The sequence below is a fragment of the Lissotriton helveticus genome, chromosome 5_1, assembly GCF_964261635.1.
Source record: "Lissotriton helveticus chromosome 5_1, aLisHel1.1, whole genome shotgun sequence".
NCBI lineage: Eukaryota > Metazoa > Chordata > Amphibia > Caudata > Salamandridae > Lissotriton > Lissotriton helveticus.
This window is the reverse complement of record NC_136065.1, coordinates 928,200,588-928,219,835: the sequence shown is the minus strand read 5'-3', so window position 1 is coordinate 928,219,835 and position 19,248 is coordinate 928,200,588. Positions and strand designations below refer to the sequence as shown.

Below are 19,248 nucleotides of genomic sequence, written 5' to 3'. Positions count from 1 at the left end.
CAAGAGAGCCTCTTAATAGATTTCGGACAACCTAAATATAAGGAGTATCACTAGTCCAACAATGAGTGTATCAAGTCCTGAAAAAACACTTTCTGTACAGGGCTTAGCAACCACCTCAGAATATTCATGAGGGTTTTCAGAAGATCAAAGCAGGTTGATGACAGCTTTCTAGCCTGGGCTTCCATGGCACGTTTACTGTCACTGAAGTGGTCAGTGAAGATTCCTCTGAAACCCCACATTATAGGTGATGGGTTGCTGAATAAAAATGTTCACTGACTTGAAAACATCTGTCGCTAAGTAAGGAAGTGAGCCATTTGTGTGCTAGAAAAACAATCCCCACTTCCTCCAGTCTTTTAAGCAAAATTGGATAATTCATGGTAGCCATAGTGCATTGCCCATGGACTGTGGAAGACTGAAGGTGAATCTTGGGCATTTAGTGTTTTCGGTGATTGCAAACAGATCTACGTTGGAGATCCCCCAACAGCGAATGGGAGTTCCCACTTGTGAACATGTTGCTGCATCCTGCTGAGCAGGTATTCAAAATCACTGTCTGCTTCTGGAAGGTAATCTGCCACCAGATTTACTTTGTGGTGAATTATCCAACCTGAATTGCCCAGTGCTAGCACAGACAACTGGAGAGAGTGGGTTCCTCCTTGCTTCCAGAGGTGATACACAGCAGTCATGTTGTCTGTAGCTTAAGGTAGTTGATGTGGAAACCCTGTTGGAAGGGTATCCACATGCCCTGAATGGTGATGTCTCCCTGTGACAGAGGCGCCAGTGGTAATGGTCTCTTGGGGGCCTGCCCTGCAACAGATTGTTGCAATACCATAAACAACACACTATCACCTTGGGTCTAAGACACGCACTATAGGGGCCTATAGAAGGCAAAAAGGGTGTGTGATCTATGTCCAAATTCTCTCACTTATTATTTACAGTGTAGCCTAAAACAAAAAAGGTGGGGGAATTTATCCCTTAAGGACTAGAACCCTCACTCACCCGAGGGTGACATGCTTCATCATATAGGTTCCTCCTTACCAGTAGGAAAACCTAGTTGCTACTATATACAGTGTTAGAAAAGAAAAGATACAAAACCAGTGTTTCTGTGACGTAGTATCAGGTTATAGTCGGAATATCCTCAATAGTAGGATACTGTGCCTCACCTCTACCGGGCAGACAGCTCAGGGAAAGAGGCCCCGCTCTGTCCGTCGGTACCTCGTGGAAGAAGCAGGCTGCCTCGGGATATGGCTGAAACATGTCGACCTTTTTTCAATAGTAGTTCATTCATACATCTGGGAAGTCAATAACCGAAGATGGTACAATAGTCTTAATGACCAAATACAAAAGCTGCATATAGCAGGATCTGAAAAGCATTGGTGGTCATGAAATGGATGCGTAGGGTGTGTAGGCAGTGTAAGAGAATTGTATGAATGAGCGGTAGCTAGGTTGTTGTTTGTCTCTCTACCTGGGGTTATTTATTTATTATTCATTGTTTATTTATTTTATTTATTTATTTAGAAAGTTTTATATAGCGCGAACAAGATCTTTGCAGATATCAGAGCGCTTTACAGAAGAAGGTTATAGCATGTGAGTACATATCAATTGGGGTGGGGAAGGTACATATGGGAGCATAGTTGGACTCAACAGCATATTCAGGTCAGACAGATGCATCCAGATACAGATACAGATACAGATACATATACATATACATAATAATGATACAATTAGGAATATATACGTATAATAATACCACTGTAAGATGCAGACACCCTATCTTCGTCTGGCGTGTAAATATATGTGGTAGCAATCGGTGCATCCAGGTGAGGAAAAAGTGGAATGTGTAGGATACAATTAGGAATATATACCTATAATAATATCACTGTAGAATGCCGACACCCTATCAACGTCTGGAGTGTAAATTTATGATGTAAATATATGAGGTAACATCGGTGCATTACAGGTAAGGAAGAGTGAAATGTGCAAGATCCAACTGGGAATATAATGCCCCTGTAAATAAAATACCCCTGTGAACATATAATATAATAGCATACGGTATAGCAACATATTATACCATTGTAGAAAGGCAGACACTCAGTCCTGAGGAACATTAAATTACAGAGAGCAAGGTGTAAGTGTAGGTATAGTACTGATAGTATATAAGGGCAGGATACCAGTGCAGACAGCAATTACATGAATTAAAAATCACAGATCAAAGTGACATTAAGTAGCAACCAAGAAATATGAGGTAGCAAACTGTGCATTACCAATGTTCAAAATACAGGTAGGAGTGACACTAGAGAGCAATCAAAATATATGAGGTAGCAGTCTGTGAATTACAAATGTTCAAAATACAGGTAGAGATGACCCTGGAGAGCAGCCAGACATATATGAGGTAGCAGTCGGTGCAATACAGGAGAGAAGAGTGAGAATGTGTGCAGGTTGCAGAACTGTGTAGAATAGTGCAGAATACTAAAGAAGAATGCGATATATGGGAGAGCAATCGGTGCCTAACAGGAGAGGAAAGCGGGGATGGGTGCAGGTTGCGGAAGGTGCAGAATAGTGCAGAATACAGGTTCAAGTATACTGCTGATCGAATATAAGAGCAGAACACAGATGAAGCCAGTAGTGTACATGAATCAAAAATCGGAAATGACATTAGTTAGCAACCAAGGTATCTGAGGTAGTAGTCTGTGCATTACAGGTGTTAAAAATACGGGTAGAAGTATAATACTGCATTGATAGGTATAAGAGGTGCTTTGAACATTACAAATGTTCAAAATACAGGTAAAGTAAAGTCTGTGGTGGGTGGGATTGGTATAAAAAGGGCAGTTCTTAGGTTATGATCAGATGGCCTCCCGAGTAACACATGCAGAAACCAGCGTCTTTTGTAGTAGTCCTTTGTCTGTTGTTGAAGTCCTTTAGAGAGTTAGGTTTCCCTTTCTACTCTAGGGCAGGTCTGGTTAGTCCATCATCTGTGTTAGTTGGTGGGGAGGAGAAGGTACAGCTCCAGTGTTGCAAGGAGGAGAGGAGCGCGTCTTATCTCTATTTTGGTGACCCTTGAGCTTATTGGTATGTAGCCTCATGGTCATCTGGTGGGCAGTGGAGGAGATTTATGGCTCTTCTTTATGGCCCCCGCCATTTTAGTTAGTGGAGAGTGCAGGGACCGCTTTGAACACAGCATTAATTTTGCATGCCAGTACCGCTGTGTTAGATCATTCAGAGCATTCATAGTAGTTATTTGCGTGTCTAAAACTTCAGGAACCTCATGAACACCGTGCTCACCATGCTGCAACAGTGTTAATCAGGACAAGCAGCTCCCCCACTCGCCTGTGCAGACACTGCATTTGGGAGCAGACTAACTTATACTTGTGCGCCAATTATTGTTATTATTATTGTTCTTTTGTGATTCTCCATTAACGTGATTATATAATCTTTTGGATAATAATAATGTGTTGAGTTGCTTATGTATAGTATGTAAAAAAAGGAAAATATGATGAAAACAATGTTGATAAAAAATGAAATAAAAATAAAAACATTTTGTAAAATGTTGTTAATTGATAATTTCAAAAAAGGGGGTGGTGATGGACAGAGTATCTGTGTTAATCAGAACACTTCTACCCAGTCAAGAGATCAGGGCTTGATCCATCACCGTTTTTTAGCTCACTGCACCATCCCAGTTCAGAACCTGGCTACATGCAAATTAGTCTGTCCCTGGCCCAGTGTATCATGGGAACAGGGCAGTCCAAACTACCAAGCCAATTCTTCACTGCTCAGATGTGAGTCCCTTGCTCACTGCACCATCAGGATTCAAGCAAGCCGGGCCGAAGACGGCTCCAATGCCAGAAACCGGTCCCCGGAAGCTCGTTTCCTTTCCAGTAAAGAATTGGCTTGGTAGTTTGGTCTGCCCTGTTCCCATGATGCACTGGGCCAGGGTCAGACTAATTTGCATGTAGCCAGGTTCTGAACTGGGATGGTGCAGTGAGCTAAAAAACGGTGATGGATCAAGCCCTGATCTTTTGACTGGGTAGGAGTGTTCTGCTTAATTCAGATACTCTGTCCATCACCACCCGCCTTTTTGAATCGTTGTTAATTGATAGCTAGCCCACCTTTTGAATTTGTGCTAAATCAGTTAAAAGAAATATAGGTCAAGAGGGAGATTTTTTTCTTGTTGTGTTTAATTCCAAATTAGAACCTTGTAGAATAATTTCTGTATGCACAATAGTAGACAGAAGTGTACAGTTACACATGGGGAAATGCCTTTACGTGCCTGCAATTACGCTTAATTTCCACGACCAGAATATTTTTTCTAACCTATATCCCCTCTAATGTTTGAAGTGTTCAGTTGTCTTTTCCCGGCTTCAAATGAATTCACTTGGGATTTTGACAGGAGTAAGTTTACTACAGATTCCAAGATCAGAATGAGCCAAGAAAAAAAGTTAATACCTACATTTTCTAGGGCTTACCCACCATCCTCACCCATGGAGTAGTATTTGCTCATGCAAATTATTACACCATTGTGGTGTTACATTGTGCATGTCAATCTATTCACAACTGCAAGTTAATATTATGTGAACAGTATATATTACTCAAGCCATTTGTACAAATAAGTGAATTTCTATGGCAATGGCTGTGAAAACTGGGCCCCAGGACCATATCAAATCCGCACGAATGCCGACATTATTGCAAGGATGGGCCAGGATTGGGTCAGTCAGGAAATCAACCTGAATGCCCCCTAAAATATCAGGAAATGGGCCTCCTATATGGAGAGATAGCCCGAATGTCACCATGAGTATCCACACTGTCACAGAGGGGCCACTATTATGTAGGAATAACCAAATCTTACAAAAAATGACCCAAATTATGCCACATATTGAAAACTATTAGGATTAGAGTGTCCCTGAGGGGCATGGAGAGTTTATTGCCCACAATAAAATCTGATATTTATGAGCCTGAAACTTATTGGGTGGGATAAATTCCTCCTAATCAGAGTTTTTATTTTGTAATTGGGAATACCATGCAGAAAATGACATCACACTAGACTGAAGGGACATAGATGGCAATGCGATATCGTCAATATCCTACAGGAAAAGAAATCCGAGCAGGAAAGAAAAAAGCAAGAAAGCGGAGTCAGCAATTTCTACAGGAGGAGTAGAAAGAGTCAAAAATGGTCCATGAGGGAGGAGCCAAGATGGCGACCGAAATGGCTGCATAGACGCCCGGCTCCGTGAGCCTTCTCACCCCGCGCATACATCCTGGCAACTATCCTGAGCCGTAACGGCATATTTCAGTAGGCGAAGGACAACTTTCACTGACGTTTGGTCCTGAGGCTTTTACGTGCGGCAGACCCGTGGAAATGTCCCCGACTGTTTTGCGGCCTTCACAGAGCTGGGACCGGGGTGTCGAGTGAGGAGAGTAGCCGGCCGCGACTGCGACAACAGCGGCCTCTGGTGGAGGTGAGGAATCGGCCGGAGGGAACCGGAGATCTGTTGGGCCGATGGCGACAGTGTCGACCCAGTCCATCTAGCGGAGTGCCTTGTGGGACGTGCGGCAAAGCAGGATCGAGGGGAGTGCACGATACTTGGCCCCCTTTCCAGTGTTGTGTCCGGGCATGATTATTGACTACTCCCGGAATCGGCGGGCGGCTCCCAGGGAGCGGCGGAGATTTTGTTTAGCCTTTTGGTGACCCTCCGCTGGGAAGCCTGCCTTGACTTTCGGGATCCTCGTCGTTCATCCTGTTGCTCCCTGGTGTGGGGCCCGGTCCCGAGGTGAGGTGGAGAAGGACGAGGCCGGATCAACTAAGATGGCGGATGGCGCCCTCTTACGCACACCACACCCAGGCAGAGAAGCTGCTGTGCGGGAGAGTCCTGGGGTCTGGCGAAACGAGAAAGAACCCACGTCCAGAGATATCCTGGCTGCGCTAACAACCCTGCATATGACCCTGATTCGGGACGCCCTGGATCTGGGAAGAAGTATGGCCGCCATTGTTGTCCCACCGTTCCACCCGGGCATGGCTCGATCTCTAGGAAGCGCCGTTGTGCCCGCCTCTGCGTCAGTGATGAGTGCTCCAGCTACGCCTATGTTCGTGGAGACGCTGGAAGACCCGGTTCATGTGATCGCTTTGGACAGAAATGTTGTACATGTGAGTGACTTGTCGGCGCACTTCTCTATTCGGCGGCTGGGGAAACAACGTCGATCTATTGTTTGGACTGCCCCGGCGGCGTTTCGGCGCTTACCGGAAGGTGTGACTCTCTCTCCCTGGCTGGTGAGACTGTGTTCGGACTGGAGGATGTTTTCGGGGTCGATACAGGCACAGACGGATTTCCGCCATACACATTCGGCTGGGTTTTGGTGGCTGAAGTCCCATGGAGTAACAACACTGCCCGGTCCGCCCGGATCGCTCGGACCCTCCACGCTGCTCTGTATGCCGATTGATAAGTGGACGTATGTTGGTACTACTGATAGGAAAGGCCAGGGGTGAGACCGTCTGGGACATGGTGGACCTTATTGTTGGCTGACGGTGATTTGGGGGACACTCTGCGGGGATGTTATTGATTGTGCTATCGGTGATTACGGTTTTCCGTGGCTATTCTGATCTTGCTTTTAGGATGATTACTGTGCGCGGTGGTGGAGAGGGGGCCGGGTGGCTAGATCCATGGCCCTTCCCCACATTTTTCCTCTTCTTCTTTTTCTCTTTTTCGGGTCTCTTATTCAGGGTGACAGGCACGCTGCTGGGGGGGGGGGGGGGGGGGGGAATAGGCCGTAGCCTTCTGCAGGGATGCAGGGTGGGGGGTAGGGGGATGGGGTTTGTTCATTTGTCCTTTCCTTGTTTCTATGGCCCTTTGTCTTTCTTCCTTTTTGGTGTCGCCGTTTTTCATGTTTCCTACAGTATGTCTCGTTTTGAGGGGTGGGGTGCAGCTCGCTATGATACGTGTTTGTTTTTACATTTATCCTGACCCGTATGCCTTACCCCCAATACTTCAAACGTATTTGCATTGTTTGCGGATTTCCTGCTTCATGCTTGCTATTGTAGGACCATGTATGACCGTATGGCATTGATTCTGAGTTTTTCTTTATTGTAAACGGAACCTTCTCGAATCCTGAATCTTGCACAGTACGCTTGAATACAAGTTATATCCTGGGCACTTATTAGACCCCGATTTTCGGGCTGCTGTATTTTTCTATATTGATTTGCTGTACTTGCGACTTGACTAGCGGCCAGCCGGGGTGGTTGTAGGCCCATGCTTGTATTTACTTGAACAATAAAGGTTCTCAAAAAAAAAAAAAAATGGTCCATGAGGATTCTGAAAGAGTTGCATGGCATGTTTCATCCGACTAGGCAACATCTTGCTCATAGTCTGCCCAAGCTGTCAACCTTGAGAGTCTTGAGCATCTTCAATGAGGGTGAATTCAAATGGTTTTATTGGTCTCAATATCTTTCACACCATTGAGATACTCCAGCACATACCGAGAAAGGTGTCTGGCATAACACAGAGATACCCTAACTTCCTGACAGTGAAGTCTCGAATACCATTTCCCAAATGAGGGCTATACTCCATGCTTTTAAGTTATAGACCATCACATTTAACTTTTCTTTATAATTGAACTGTAACCTCATTGACTGTAGTTGACTCAGCCAAGTAAATGTGTTCTTCCTGCAGTTCAGGTGGCATTCAGTAGTGCATTGCAAAAATCTGCTACTAACCCAGATGTGGCACTGTGGATAAATTGATGGCTTTTGATCACAAGAACCAGATTTCTGATTGCAGCTTTTCCAACGTCAGCATATAGCGCAATTGTGGGAGCATTATTTTGGTCTCCTTCTGCCTCCACCTCCGCCAAAAATGGAAGCTTTCATAGCACTATATAAAAACAATACTTTGATATCTTCCACATTTTTATATATCAATTGTTGGAAATGGCCCTTTTTGCAGGGTTATCCCCAAACTTTTTGCTTCTTCCGCCCTTGTTTTTCCTGACCCATGGTTGTTGGCAACAGGACTCTGGGCACTTTACTACTGCTGATCAGTGCTAAAGTGCATATGCTCTCTAGGTAAATTGTTATTGTGATTACTTATCCATGATTGACATATTTGTGTTACCAGGAAGTCCCTAGTAAAGTGCACGGAGTGTGCCAGGGCTGGTGATTCAAATGCTACTAGTGGGCCTGCAGCACTGATTGTGACACCCACATGATAAGCCCTAAAATGGTGTCTCAGGCCTGCCACCGCAGTGTCTGTGTGCAGTTGCTAACTGCCATGCTGCCCACGCCTAACCCTTCCTGTACACATTGGACATCCCTATAGAAGGCCCTAGGTACCCCCCTGGGAGGGTGCGGTGTATATGAAAGGTGGAGCGTGTACTAGTGTGTATGACATGCTCTGGTAGTGAATTACAACCATTTTCGTTTTTCACTATTTAGAGGGCTCTTGCCCATAGGCTATAATGGGGAATGCGGTGTATAATGTTTACCTGCTTATCTTCCCATAGGAGCCAGATAGTAAATTGAAGTCTGGTATCACTGAACTCAGAATTTAATAACATCTTTTAGGAAGGATGGTTTTTAAATCCTGTGTTTGAAAGTGGCACTTTTAGAAAGTGGCTGCTTTCTTGTCTGACCTTTCTGTGTGCCTTTGGCTGTTTGTGAATTGACTGTCTGGTTCGTGAGTGACAGGGCCGAGGGATTCTAGGAGACAGAATTAGTCCGCCCAGTGGTGAATAGAGATCTGCATCTAGATGGGAGGGAGGAGTTGCACCTGGGACCTGAATAGGACTGTTCCTGCCCCACACAGTGCTGGGTCCACTCCCTGTGGTGCGTCTAATGTCTCTGCCCTACACTGTGAAAGGAGAGAAGGAATCATGTCAACAAAGTGCTCCAGGGCTTTGCTTTCCCTACACAATGCTGGCTCCACCTCCTGTGGGGCGCCTGATGTTTCTGCTCGGCACTGTGAAAGGAAAGAAGGAGTCATGTAAACAGAGTGCTCCAGAACTGGTTTAGACCAGGCTCAGAGCCCTCCTGCACAAAGGGAACAAAGACTTTTTGGGGTATAAGTACAGGACCCCAGACCACTGAACTTTAGATCATCCTGGAATCAAGGAGGAACCTCTGCCAAGGAGAAAAGCTGGAAGACTGAAGAGGTAGGACTATCCTGCTGTGTGTTTGTGGGCTGTCCTCCAGTTGCTTTGCTGCCAAGGAGAGGGAAAGGACTTTGCTGGTGCTGTGTCTCCTTGCTTGAAGAGATCTCCAAGGGCCGGAGGAGGGCTGGCCTCCTGTTAAGAAGTCCCAGGAACAAAAGGACTTCACCCCCAGCTTCCCCCTGAACTCTGCTGTGTGAGTTCTGCCCTTCCTAGAGTGTTTGATCCAATTGTGGGGACTCTGGAAGTTGTGCCTGCTGTTTGGGAAGCTGGACAAGGAGAACAGAAGACAATCTCCCATTTTCATGCATCGCTCGCATGTGGAGCGCATCCCCAACAGTGCAAGGAAATTCCCGCCACCGCGAAGATTGACGCATCATTCGCTTGCGGAACGCATCGGCCCGGTGCGGGAAGTTTTCTGTCGCTGCGAGTATCATCGCAGAGCCTGTCATCGCTAGGCGAGATCGCTGCACCACTTGCTTGTGGACCGCATTACGTCGTTGCAAACATTGTCACAGAGCCATCGCATCGAGGGGCAGCGAGAGAAGATCAACGCTGTGCCGCGCATTGCCGCCGCACCTGAGATCGTCGCCGTCCTGAAGATTGTCACATCGTGCCTGTGCGAGACGCTTCCTACGAAACCTGCACACCGGAATCCATACAAGGTATCGCATCCCACCCCGGATTCGTTGCAACATGCCCGCTGCATCCAGCGGGGCTGTGGCATCGCCTCCCCAGGGTCTCAGGAGTGATGCATCGCTTGTTTTTCAACGCTGCAGCTTCCATTTGGAACTTTTGTCGCATCTACAGGTACTTTGGGCTAAACGGGACGCAACTGTGGATTATTTTGATGCAATTCCTAGAACTCTTGGATAATCATATTCTTGAACTGTGTATGTTGGATTTTTGTCGTTTTGGTCTTATGTAGTTTAGATAAAGATATATTATTTTTCTAAACTGGTGTGGAGTCTATTTGTGGTGTTTTCACTGTGTTACAGTGAGTGTTGGTACAAATACTTTACACATTGCCTTTGATGAACCTGTCTGCTTGTGCAAAGCTACCAAGGGGGTGAGCAGGGGTTATCTAAAGAGTGTATCCCCCTTACCCTGACTAGAAGCAAGGGTCCCTATTTGGACATTGGTACCTAGCTCTGCCAACTAGAGACCCCCAGATCTAACATCAATGTATTCCATTTACTTGGCCTGTTTGTGTATCGCAGGAAGGGTGTCAGTGTCTTGCCCCATCACCTAAACGCAAGTCAGCTACGGAGGTGGAGTTCATCACTGAGTTTTGTCGATCCCTGCACTGCATGAACTGATTAATGCCTTGCCAATGAATGTGTTAAAGGCAGTGAAAACTGCTATAGCTCTAGAGTATTTTATTGTACAGCAGAGCCTTATTTGGATATATTGGCAGAGTGATGGTAACTTTTCTTAGACACAGTAATAAATGTATTTTCTAGTTCATTAGTGGTAATCAAATGCATCCTCTGGCTCGGAGTAGTGCCCTACTTGATTCCCATGGTTTACCAGAATCCTGTGTTCTCTCAGTGTTTCCTAAGGCAGGGTTCCCATACTCTTTCTTAAATGCTAAAGCGTGGCCTGATTTGATTTATTTGTTGGAGGTTTTTTTTCCATCTTGTAACCCATAATATACTTATTCACCTTCATTTCCCCGACCACACCCTAATTCCTTCCTTGATTAACTAGCCAAAGGTGTCTTTCTGCAGCTGAAATTCTAATGCACACTCTGTTGGATGGGGTGTGTTTATTGGAACAACAGATTGTTCAGTGGTTCATGACTTGCTGTACCATGAGTCATGGGTGCAGTCTGGTGCTGTGTGTTGGATGACTGCTTGATTGGTGATTTGTTTGGGAAAGGGTTTGCTGCAAGCCGCAAAAAGGTCAGTTTAGTCAGTGTGTACAATTCCAGCCTGGCATTTGCAGGGAGTATCCATTGGCTATGTTAAGTGAGGGGTTCCTACACAGGATATATGGCTCCTAAACTAATCCATAAACTATAAGCATCTTGTGCTGTAATGTGCCCCACATATTGTGGCAAGAATGCAGATTTTGTGTATATGTTCATGTCTGATTATGAGGAACTACTGGGAAGAAGATAATGAAGTGGGTGGTTGGCAGATTACCAGTGATGCATAATAAACATTGTCCGTTGGGAACATGTAAGGTATTAGAGAAGCAAAAACAGTCATTGCTTTTAGTATTAGCCATACAATGATTACATCTTGCAAAACCATCCATAGAACGATGGTGCAGGAATGCCCTCGAATGAGCTTTCAAATGCAAAAAAAACAATTGATGGACATGAGATGTAGCAAAATAATTCCACTTAGTAAAAGGCAGGACTGATCACAAACCAGCATAAGATATCAACCAGTGGAAAGAGTAAATGTACCCCATGTTGTCAGAACCGACTATGTGCCTCCAAAGCTCATTGGGAGGTAATTGAAGCCATCTGCACCAAAAGAGAATTGTGAACCTTGGAGTGCATGACCCAACATAAGGATGTACATACTAATTCTTGAAATGTCTTGGAAAGGCACCTGGGGTGGACTTCTGTGCTTTTTGTAATGCACTGTCACACACACACACACAGTCACACACACACACACACACAGTCACACACACACACACACACAGTCACACACACACACACACACAGTCAGTCACACACACACAGTCAGTCACACACACACAGTCACACACACACACAGTCACACACACACACAGTCACACACACACACAGTCACACACACACACAGTCACACACACACAGTCACACACACGCAGTCACACACACACACAGTCACACACACACACAGTCACACACACACACAGTCACACACACACACAGTCACACACACACACACAGTCACACACACACACACAGTCACACACACACACAGTCACACACACACACAGTCACACACACACACACAGTCACACACACACACACACACACACCAGTTGGATTCACCAGAGCTAGTGAGCATTTTATTAACACTTTCATTTATATACTGCTTATAATCAGTCATCCCATAACACTTCACCCTGAGGTACAGACACAATAAAATAATTCCAAATGAATTCACTTGGCAACCTTATTTGATCATTAAGGTATCAAAGTTTTAACATCTAACATGCTCGATATTTACCATCAAAAACAGCACGGCTGTATTGTGTTGTTGATGCCAGTGGCTTGCAGGTAGTATCAAACTTGTTGCCATAATTGCCAATGCTAACTTCAAATTGAATGGCCTCGCCGACATCTTGCAGCATTGTCGCAGAATGAAACACAGCACAAAGGCTGTACTTACGCCTGCGTTGGTACTTCTACAGAGATAAAGAAAATGAATACAATGGTTGCAGTTGCATGACGGGTATTGGACAGCTGTTTTCTCTTTCTCTTCAACCAGTTACTTTTTATAAAACACATTTCATTATAGCAATTTCGTTGTGAGCGTGTTTGGCTAGTACTCCCACCTTGTTAATTCACAATTTTTTTTAACATTACAAATGTAGAATGAATCTGGGATTGAAAGGTATTAAACCAAAACCAAGAGCTTCACAGATTCCTATGGAGCAGTTTATGCAGTGCTATCTTTCAAAAGCCATTATTATTGGGATATTCACTTTTGACCTGCTCAACATTGAGAGAACATTTATGCAACTGCTTCAAATTCTAAAAACAATATTTTGTAATCTGTGGATACGGAGGTCACCATGTCCTGCCATCAGTTTCTCATTCTTGTTCAAAGCAGGAAACTTCTAAATAAACTTGCAGGCTCTCCTTTAGAATTCAAATAAGATATGCCCTAGTGCTTGCCCATGTGGAATCCTCAGAGCAACAATTAAAGCATATGTGCTATCTTGAGTTCGAAAGGAGGGACTACATGCTTTAAAACATTCAATGTGACTGAATAATGATTACGTAGTGTATATACGAACTTCTAAAAGTGACTTTATTGATACCACTCCATTTGCAGTTTGGGGTGAAAATTATGATACGACAACCACAAGATCACTATTCGGTTGGGTTAAAACATTACAAACCCAAATGCAGCAGCATATATAAAAGCACCAAGATATGGCTAGGACTAGATGCTGCTATAAATCTTCAATGGTGAAGCCATGTCCACATCTCACAGGTGAATATTTTATTACAAGAGTTTTGGGTGAACCATGATATGTGCAACTAATCATTTCTAGGGAAGTCTAAACAGAGTATAAGCAGCCGCAGTCCGTGCAGGTAACAGCGGTGGGGCCGTGTAAGGGGGGTGGGATTTCGAGGGACAATGCAGAGGGAAAATTAATTTTCCCTCTGCATCGTCCCTCGAAATCCCCCCTTACACGGCCCCACCGCTATTACCTGCATGGACCACAGCTGTGTATAAGTGAGCCGTTAAGACAGTTGATTTTATTAGCAATATCTGCCTTGTGCTAGAGTATATAATGCATAAATAAACAGTTACAGAGCCCTTCTCACATCATTCCTTAAACCTGTAAGCTGTAAAATGGTTAAAGGTAGTAAGAACTCTTGACTTTGATGCCTCATCTGCAGAAGAGATTGTTTTTTTCTCATTTGCGTTTAGGAACGTGTAATGGCTAGTAAGAAAGCAATGTTTACATTCAAAAGTACTTCTGATGGTAAGATCATTTTATGTGGAGACTTGTCTTGAAGTAAAACTATAATGAATACTCTTTCAGAGATGTATAGTTAATTTGTTTAATTCCGCATTCGCACATGGCATTTTAAAAGAGGAACAGAGTTCTTTGAGGATGAACAATTTAGGTATACTGCTGTTGATCAAGGTATTCATAGAGGGCAGAAGTTTCTGGTTATCGCACATGCCATCACTCATGAGATCTCCCTTTCCCCATGCCGCTCTCAACTCCCTCCCCACCTCTCAAACCACTCTTTCTCTTCCTCCCTCTCTCACATTACATGCCATCACCTACCTCCACAACGAGTATGTCATCAGAGGGAATATCCTCAATTTTTTTTCCTGGTGTGGCATCAAGTTTAGTAGTTAGTTCAACTAGAATCCTGCCTCGGTAAGCACAGCCTTCACCCTAAATCAAAAACAATATTACACATACATTTTAGTGAAGGCACAAATCATTATGTTGAACACTTTACAAAAAATACATCCCTGACAAACCCAGGGCACTTTGCATTAAGAGTCATTGTATGAATAAATAACTCCGGATTTGCAGAGTAGGACATGACCAGCAGTTTTCATCCGGATAACTCCAATCCTTATCCATACATTAGGTAGTAAAGCACCTGATGCTCTAACACATTAAAGTACTTCGGAAATTCTATTGAGGATGATTTCTCAAAAATTGCTTTTAACTTGTTGAGTGCAACACATCCTTAAGTGTATAAATACGGTAGTATTCCAATGTATTGCTCATCTGTCATGAAACTGTTTTAAACATCTATCCAATGTGGTGCATAGAAGTGGCATCAAACAACAAAATACCTCAGCATGCTTGCTTGCTTCAGAATATCAAACATTGGTGCTCTGGCAAATGCTATTCGAATAGTGTTGTAAGTTTGTATCATTAAATATTTTTATAACCCAACCAAATGCTTTAATAGAAGTGGCCTTTGAGTTATAATAGTGTACATGTTCTTTTAAATAAAGGGACTTCATTTATTTCTCAATCTCACAAGCCCACCTGGTGGACATTCCCACCTTCTATTCAAACAAGATGATTTCAGACATTATGACTTAACAAAATACCTTGGACAATATTAGCAACATAGCTTAACAACTGTACTAGTAGACTTTATTGTTGGAATAGTCAATTTTCTTTCCTATTGAATCACGCTGTTTAAATGTCTTGCTTCCTGTTTAGTAAAAGAAGTGACAATGCACCATTCTTCTACAGAGGTGGGACTTAAGCTTACTCTTCACTGGGTCTGTGGATTTACTCCTAATGATTTTATAGGTGTGTATGTCTGGACACGTCTCAAAATATTATATGAATCACTCTTTTCAAGAAAGGCAATCATGTATTCAATTTAAAATCAACCTTGTCATCAGAATGGCTTGTTTAAGGTCATAATGCGGATATTCAGCAATGCTAATAAGTCTCCCAAAGCACTACATTTTCATGCACATACGGAATGAAATGGATGACTAATATATAGTATTAAAAAGAAATTCACTCGATAGTGTTCTATATTTAACCTAGAAAACTAAACATTGGTTAGCAATTAAAAAAAAAGAAAGCCTTGCTGAATTAAATTGCACTGTAGTCCATAATTTAAATGCAAGAAACCAAGTATATAGTAAAGACAACACAACTAAGTGTTTATTTTATATCAGCAAAACATATACCATATGAATCCGCTTTCAAGATGCTACAGACTGTATCTATTTCCACAAAAAATAGTATACTTTAGTAACCAAATATGGGAGGGTATTACACCCAGGAAAAATCAAGCCTGCTCACTTCTGTATTTCTCAAATGTTTAAGTTATATTTTCATTAAATGAATCTCATAAAATACCCTCCTCTGTGTAAAGTCAAAGCCTTTATCCCTGCACAGTCTCATTCTCTTCACATTTCCTTATAACATGTTTTCGTAAGGTCATTCAGACCTCCAAGAAAGTACCTGAAAAACTCAATAAACCAGGATCAATAATGGTTTAAAATATTTCCTGACAAACCTATCCAGAAGTTTGGCATTGGGATCCAGGCACATATTTTATCTTGGCTTGGCAGAATACTTCAAATTGTGGACAGGAAATGTCAACCCACTTAATACACAATGTTTATTTCTTGCAACAAAGCAACTATTCCGTTTGGAGTATCTATACCCTTTTCTGAAGCAGCTGTTGCATGATAGTATCAAGCTCAAGGAATCTCGATAAAAAACTGCTGTCATTTTTCAATTTACGCATTATAATACAAAACATCTTAACCTTTTCTCTGATACCATCCAAATACCATCCTGTCATTGTTTTAGCTGAGATTTGCATATTTTCTTTGAAGGCATGAGTCCTCCATATTGATCTGGGCTTACTGAAATTACTTGTTCTCATAATTACAACGTATTCCTCTGCAAATATTAGAAGTAAGAGATTGACTTCAATCATTTTAAGAACGACCTGGTCAAATATCATTTATAGAACTATACTGTATAATTTGCCTCCCATAGAGCAAAATATCACAATACCTGTATAATCAGCTCCTACACATTTAACTAGTAAGCACTTGCTACTGTGGAAATTATTTTCCTTTCTTTTGTCTCAACAATCCCCACACTCTTATTGTAACCTCTTTCTCTCCATACAAATAAGCTGCAAATCTATCATTTGTAAACAAGTCACATGATAAATATATGTTTTGCCAACACCACATTTATATTATCTTCTTTGCCATGCTGCTGCAACGTTCTACGTACTAGGATCTCCAATGCCAAATATGAACCTACCATAGCCCTGGGGCACTGCCTACTGTTACTTAAGTCACTTTTATCTTTCTGTAATGAGCATTGCACAGTGCTCTGAAGCAGCTGGACCCAGAAAGTGCCACATAAAACCTTCTACATAAATAACCAGCTATCTTGCTAAAAATTGACTCTTAACACATTGTGCATGCACACAGACGTGACTGAGAATAGAGGAAGAGAGACCTTACAGATCAGTAGACTAATGAAATAGTGTACAGTAATGTTACAAGTGGCAGAGAGAGGAACATAAAGCTCATGATAAATGGAAGAGAAATAAATCAACAGCAAGGGTGAATTAACACCTATATTCATTTTTTAGTTTAGGTCAACTGAACAGATAGAACTAAAACAGTTGAAAACAATTTAAACCAAAAGCTCAGGTGCAACACACAACAGCTGCTGCTCGAGGGAGTGCCGCTGCTGCAAAGATTCTCGGTGCCCTTGGACGATCGCAACCATCGGATTGCGGCCCTGTTATTTACTGCCTTATCTGGCTTCTAGTGAAGAGCTGTTTGATGATCCCTTCACCTGGATATACTATAGGTGCCCGATGTGTCTATTAGTAAACAATTGTTCGTCTTATTAATTTGGTGATTCTGCCGATTCTTATATCTCCATATGATACTCTGAAGATTTGACCCTGAACATCTTCTGCAATTAGATGGTGGACTCCGTATCTGTGGGTGGAGTTTTTCGGTTACCTGCCTAGCCGTGGCCTGTATCTAGACGGCTGTAAAACCTTTGTCCAAATATTTTGCCGGAAGGGAACACAGCCTTTGAGCAGTATTTTTCTATGTCCTCTCAGCCCATGGAAACATTGGACTCTTTCATCTAGTGCCCTGAAGTCCTGCACTAGGACAAAACGCGGCGGCTGTACTGTGTGTTTTTTCCGCATAACATGAAAATGGAATAAAGAGAAAAAAACTGAAGAATCCTTTTGTGTTGTCTATTGGATATGGACATTATAGTAGTTCCTATTTAATCTATTGTTGTTGTGTGGTGCACCTGTGCTTTTGGTTTAAATTGTTGAGTTCCTGAGGGAACAAGTACTGTGACGGTGGGTGCTATTCGGTGTGCACACGGACCCTTGCAAGTATAAAAGGGATAATTTTGAGAGCGATAATAGGTTAGGTGTTGGCAGTGAGAAGGTTCCACTGTTAGCTCAAAAAAAATTCAGTTGCAAACAATTTGTCAAAGGGAAGTTCAAGACAAAAACAGAAGTGTCCCAGTAAAGCCCTAATTATCTTCCATAACACTTTCGCTAAATTCAAATGCTATTCTTGAATTGTAACTTATTTTAGTATGTGTGAAGGATTATTTTACTTTGTGCACTTTGCCTGTGTGGCACTCGGTGACCAGGCCTACTAGTAATAGATAAAAGAAATACAAAACTTTTTACACACCTTCCCGAAGTTTAAATCATCATAGGGATCTGGGAATCCAGTGTATTCTCGTGGGCTTCCATAAAGGTTCAAATAGCAAGGTCCAAACGTTGGTAGAAAACCAACTTCTGTTTCATTTTCAGTCACTGGCAGTGAAAGAAAACACAATTATGCATTGCTGACGACACGTTAAACAGAAAATGTAAATTGAATTAAATCTCATTCCTTAGTTATTAAAAACGGGAGCAGTTTTTTTATTCTGTGGGTATGTCCTCTTAAAATACCAATATTTTCATTTACAGTTGTAGATGAGTTTTTCAGAATTGTCCCTGTTTATATCCAACTCACAGAATAAAAAATAGCTTATACCAACTTCTTGGAGTCAATCGCATTCAGCTTGTCTCAGCAAGCCATTAACAAAATGAAATTCGACACCAGCCCTACGTGGTATAAGCTGAGATTTTTTTTAATTAAATCTCAAAGCATCACAAAGCTGCTGTTTATGTTTAGTAGATGATGCTAGAAGTCATGAACAACCCAAGTACTAAATACTAAGGTTTTCATGTTTGCGAGTTGGGGTTAGTGGAAAGTCTAACTAAATGATCGGTCATGCCTTTGCTACTAAGAAGTCGATAAAGCAGGCCATTCTCAGATGCTCCGCTGGCTTCATGGATACATGACAGTTCTGCCCAATGCGTAGTATGGACATACTACTGTTAGTATTTTATTTTTAGAGAAAGTATAAGATCTAGGAATAATCATTCCCACAGTAAAAGTCAAATTGCCTATCATTTCGAAGGACAGGTGCCACATTTATCAAACACAAGGGGAATTCTTCATCAGTCTTTGAATACTTACTCCAGGAATATATGGTTCCTTTTCAGAAGAAGACCAGCATCTGTCTGTGTCACTACCCTGCCGTTTCTAGTTATTTCCCCTAATTTTAAGTAAATATTTGCAAAGAAGTAGTAACCTAACACGAAGGACAGCATAAGGAAATGCCACCACTCTGCCTATGCAGACACTGTCATTGGACGAGTTGTGTAACAAGAGGCCAATAACAGTTTGATTAACAGGTCTCAAGTCAGAATAACTACATTAGAAACATGTAAAGCAGATATATAAATCAAATATTCCCACAATGACATCAGATGTGGAAGTTGGTTATAAAATTGGAAGTTTGTCTCTAGTTTAACATTCACATGACAGCAGGTTCTAGGGTTCACATTCCAAGACAGCCGATTGGCTT

At 42.5% G+C, this 19,248-nt stretch overlaps 1 protein-coding gene across 2 annotated transcripts in view; it reads right to left on the bottom strand.

Moving 5' to 3' along the window:
• The window catches only part of MYOF (myoferlin), a 680,400-nt gene that overhangs the window by 345,647 nt on the left and 315,505 nt on the right, over nucleotides 1–19,248 (bottom strand). For both annotated transcript variants that reach the window (XM_078643399.1, XM_078643401.1), the window contains 3 exons: nucleotides 18,021–18,145; nucleotides 14,110–14,223; nucleotides 12,306–12,483 (listed from right to left, as the gene is read on the bottom strand). In XM_078643399.1, the coding sequence (XP_078499525.1) occupies nucleotides 12,306–12,483; nucleotides 14,110–14,223; nucleotides 18,021–18,145 (417 nt within the window). The remainder of the gene's footprint in view (nucleotides 1–12,305; nucleotides 12,484–14,109; nucleotides 14,224–18,020; nucleotides 18,146–19,248) is intronic.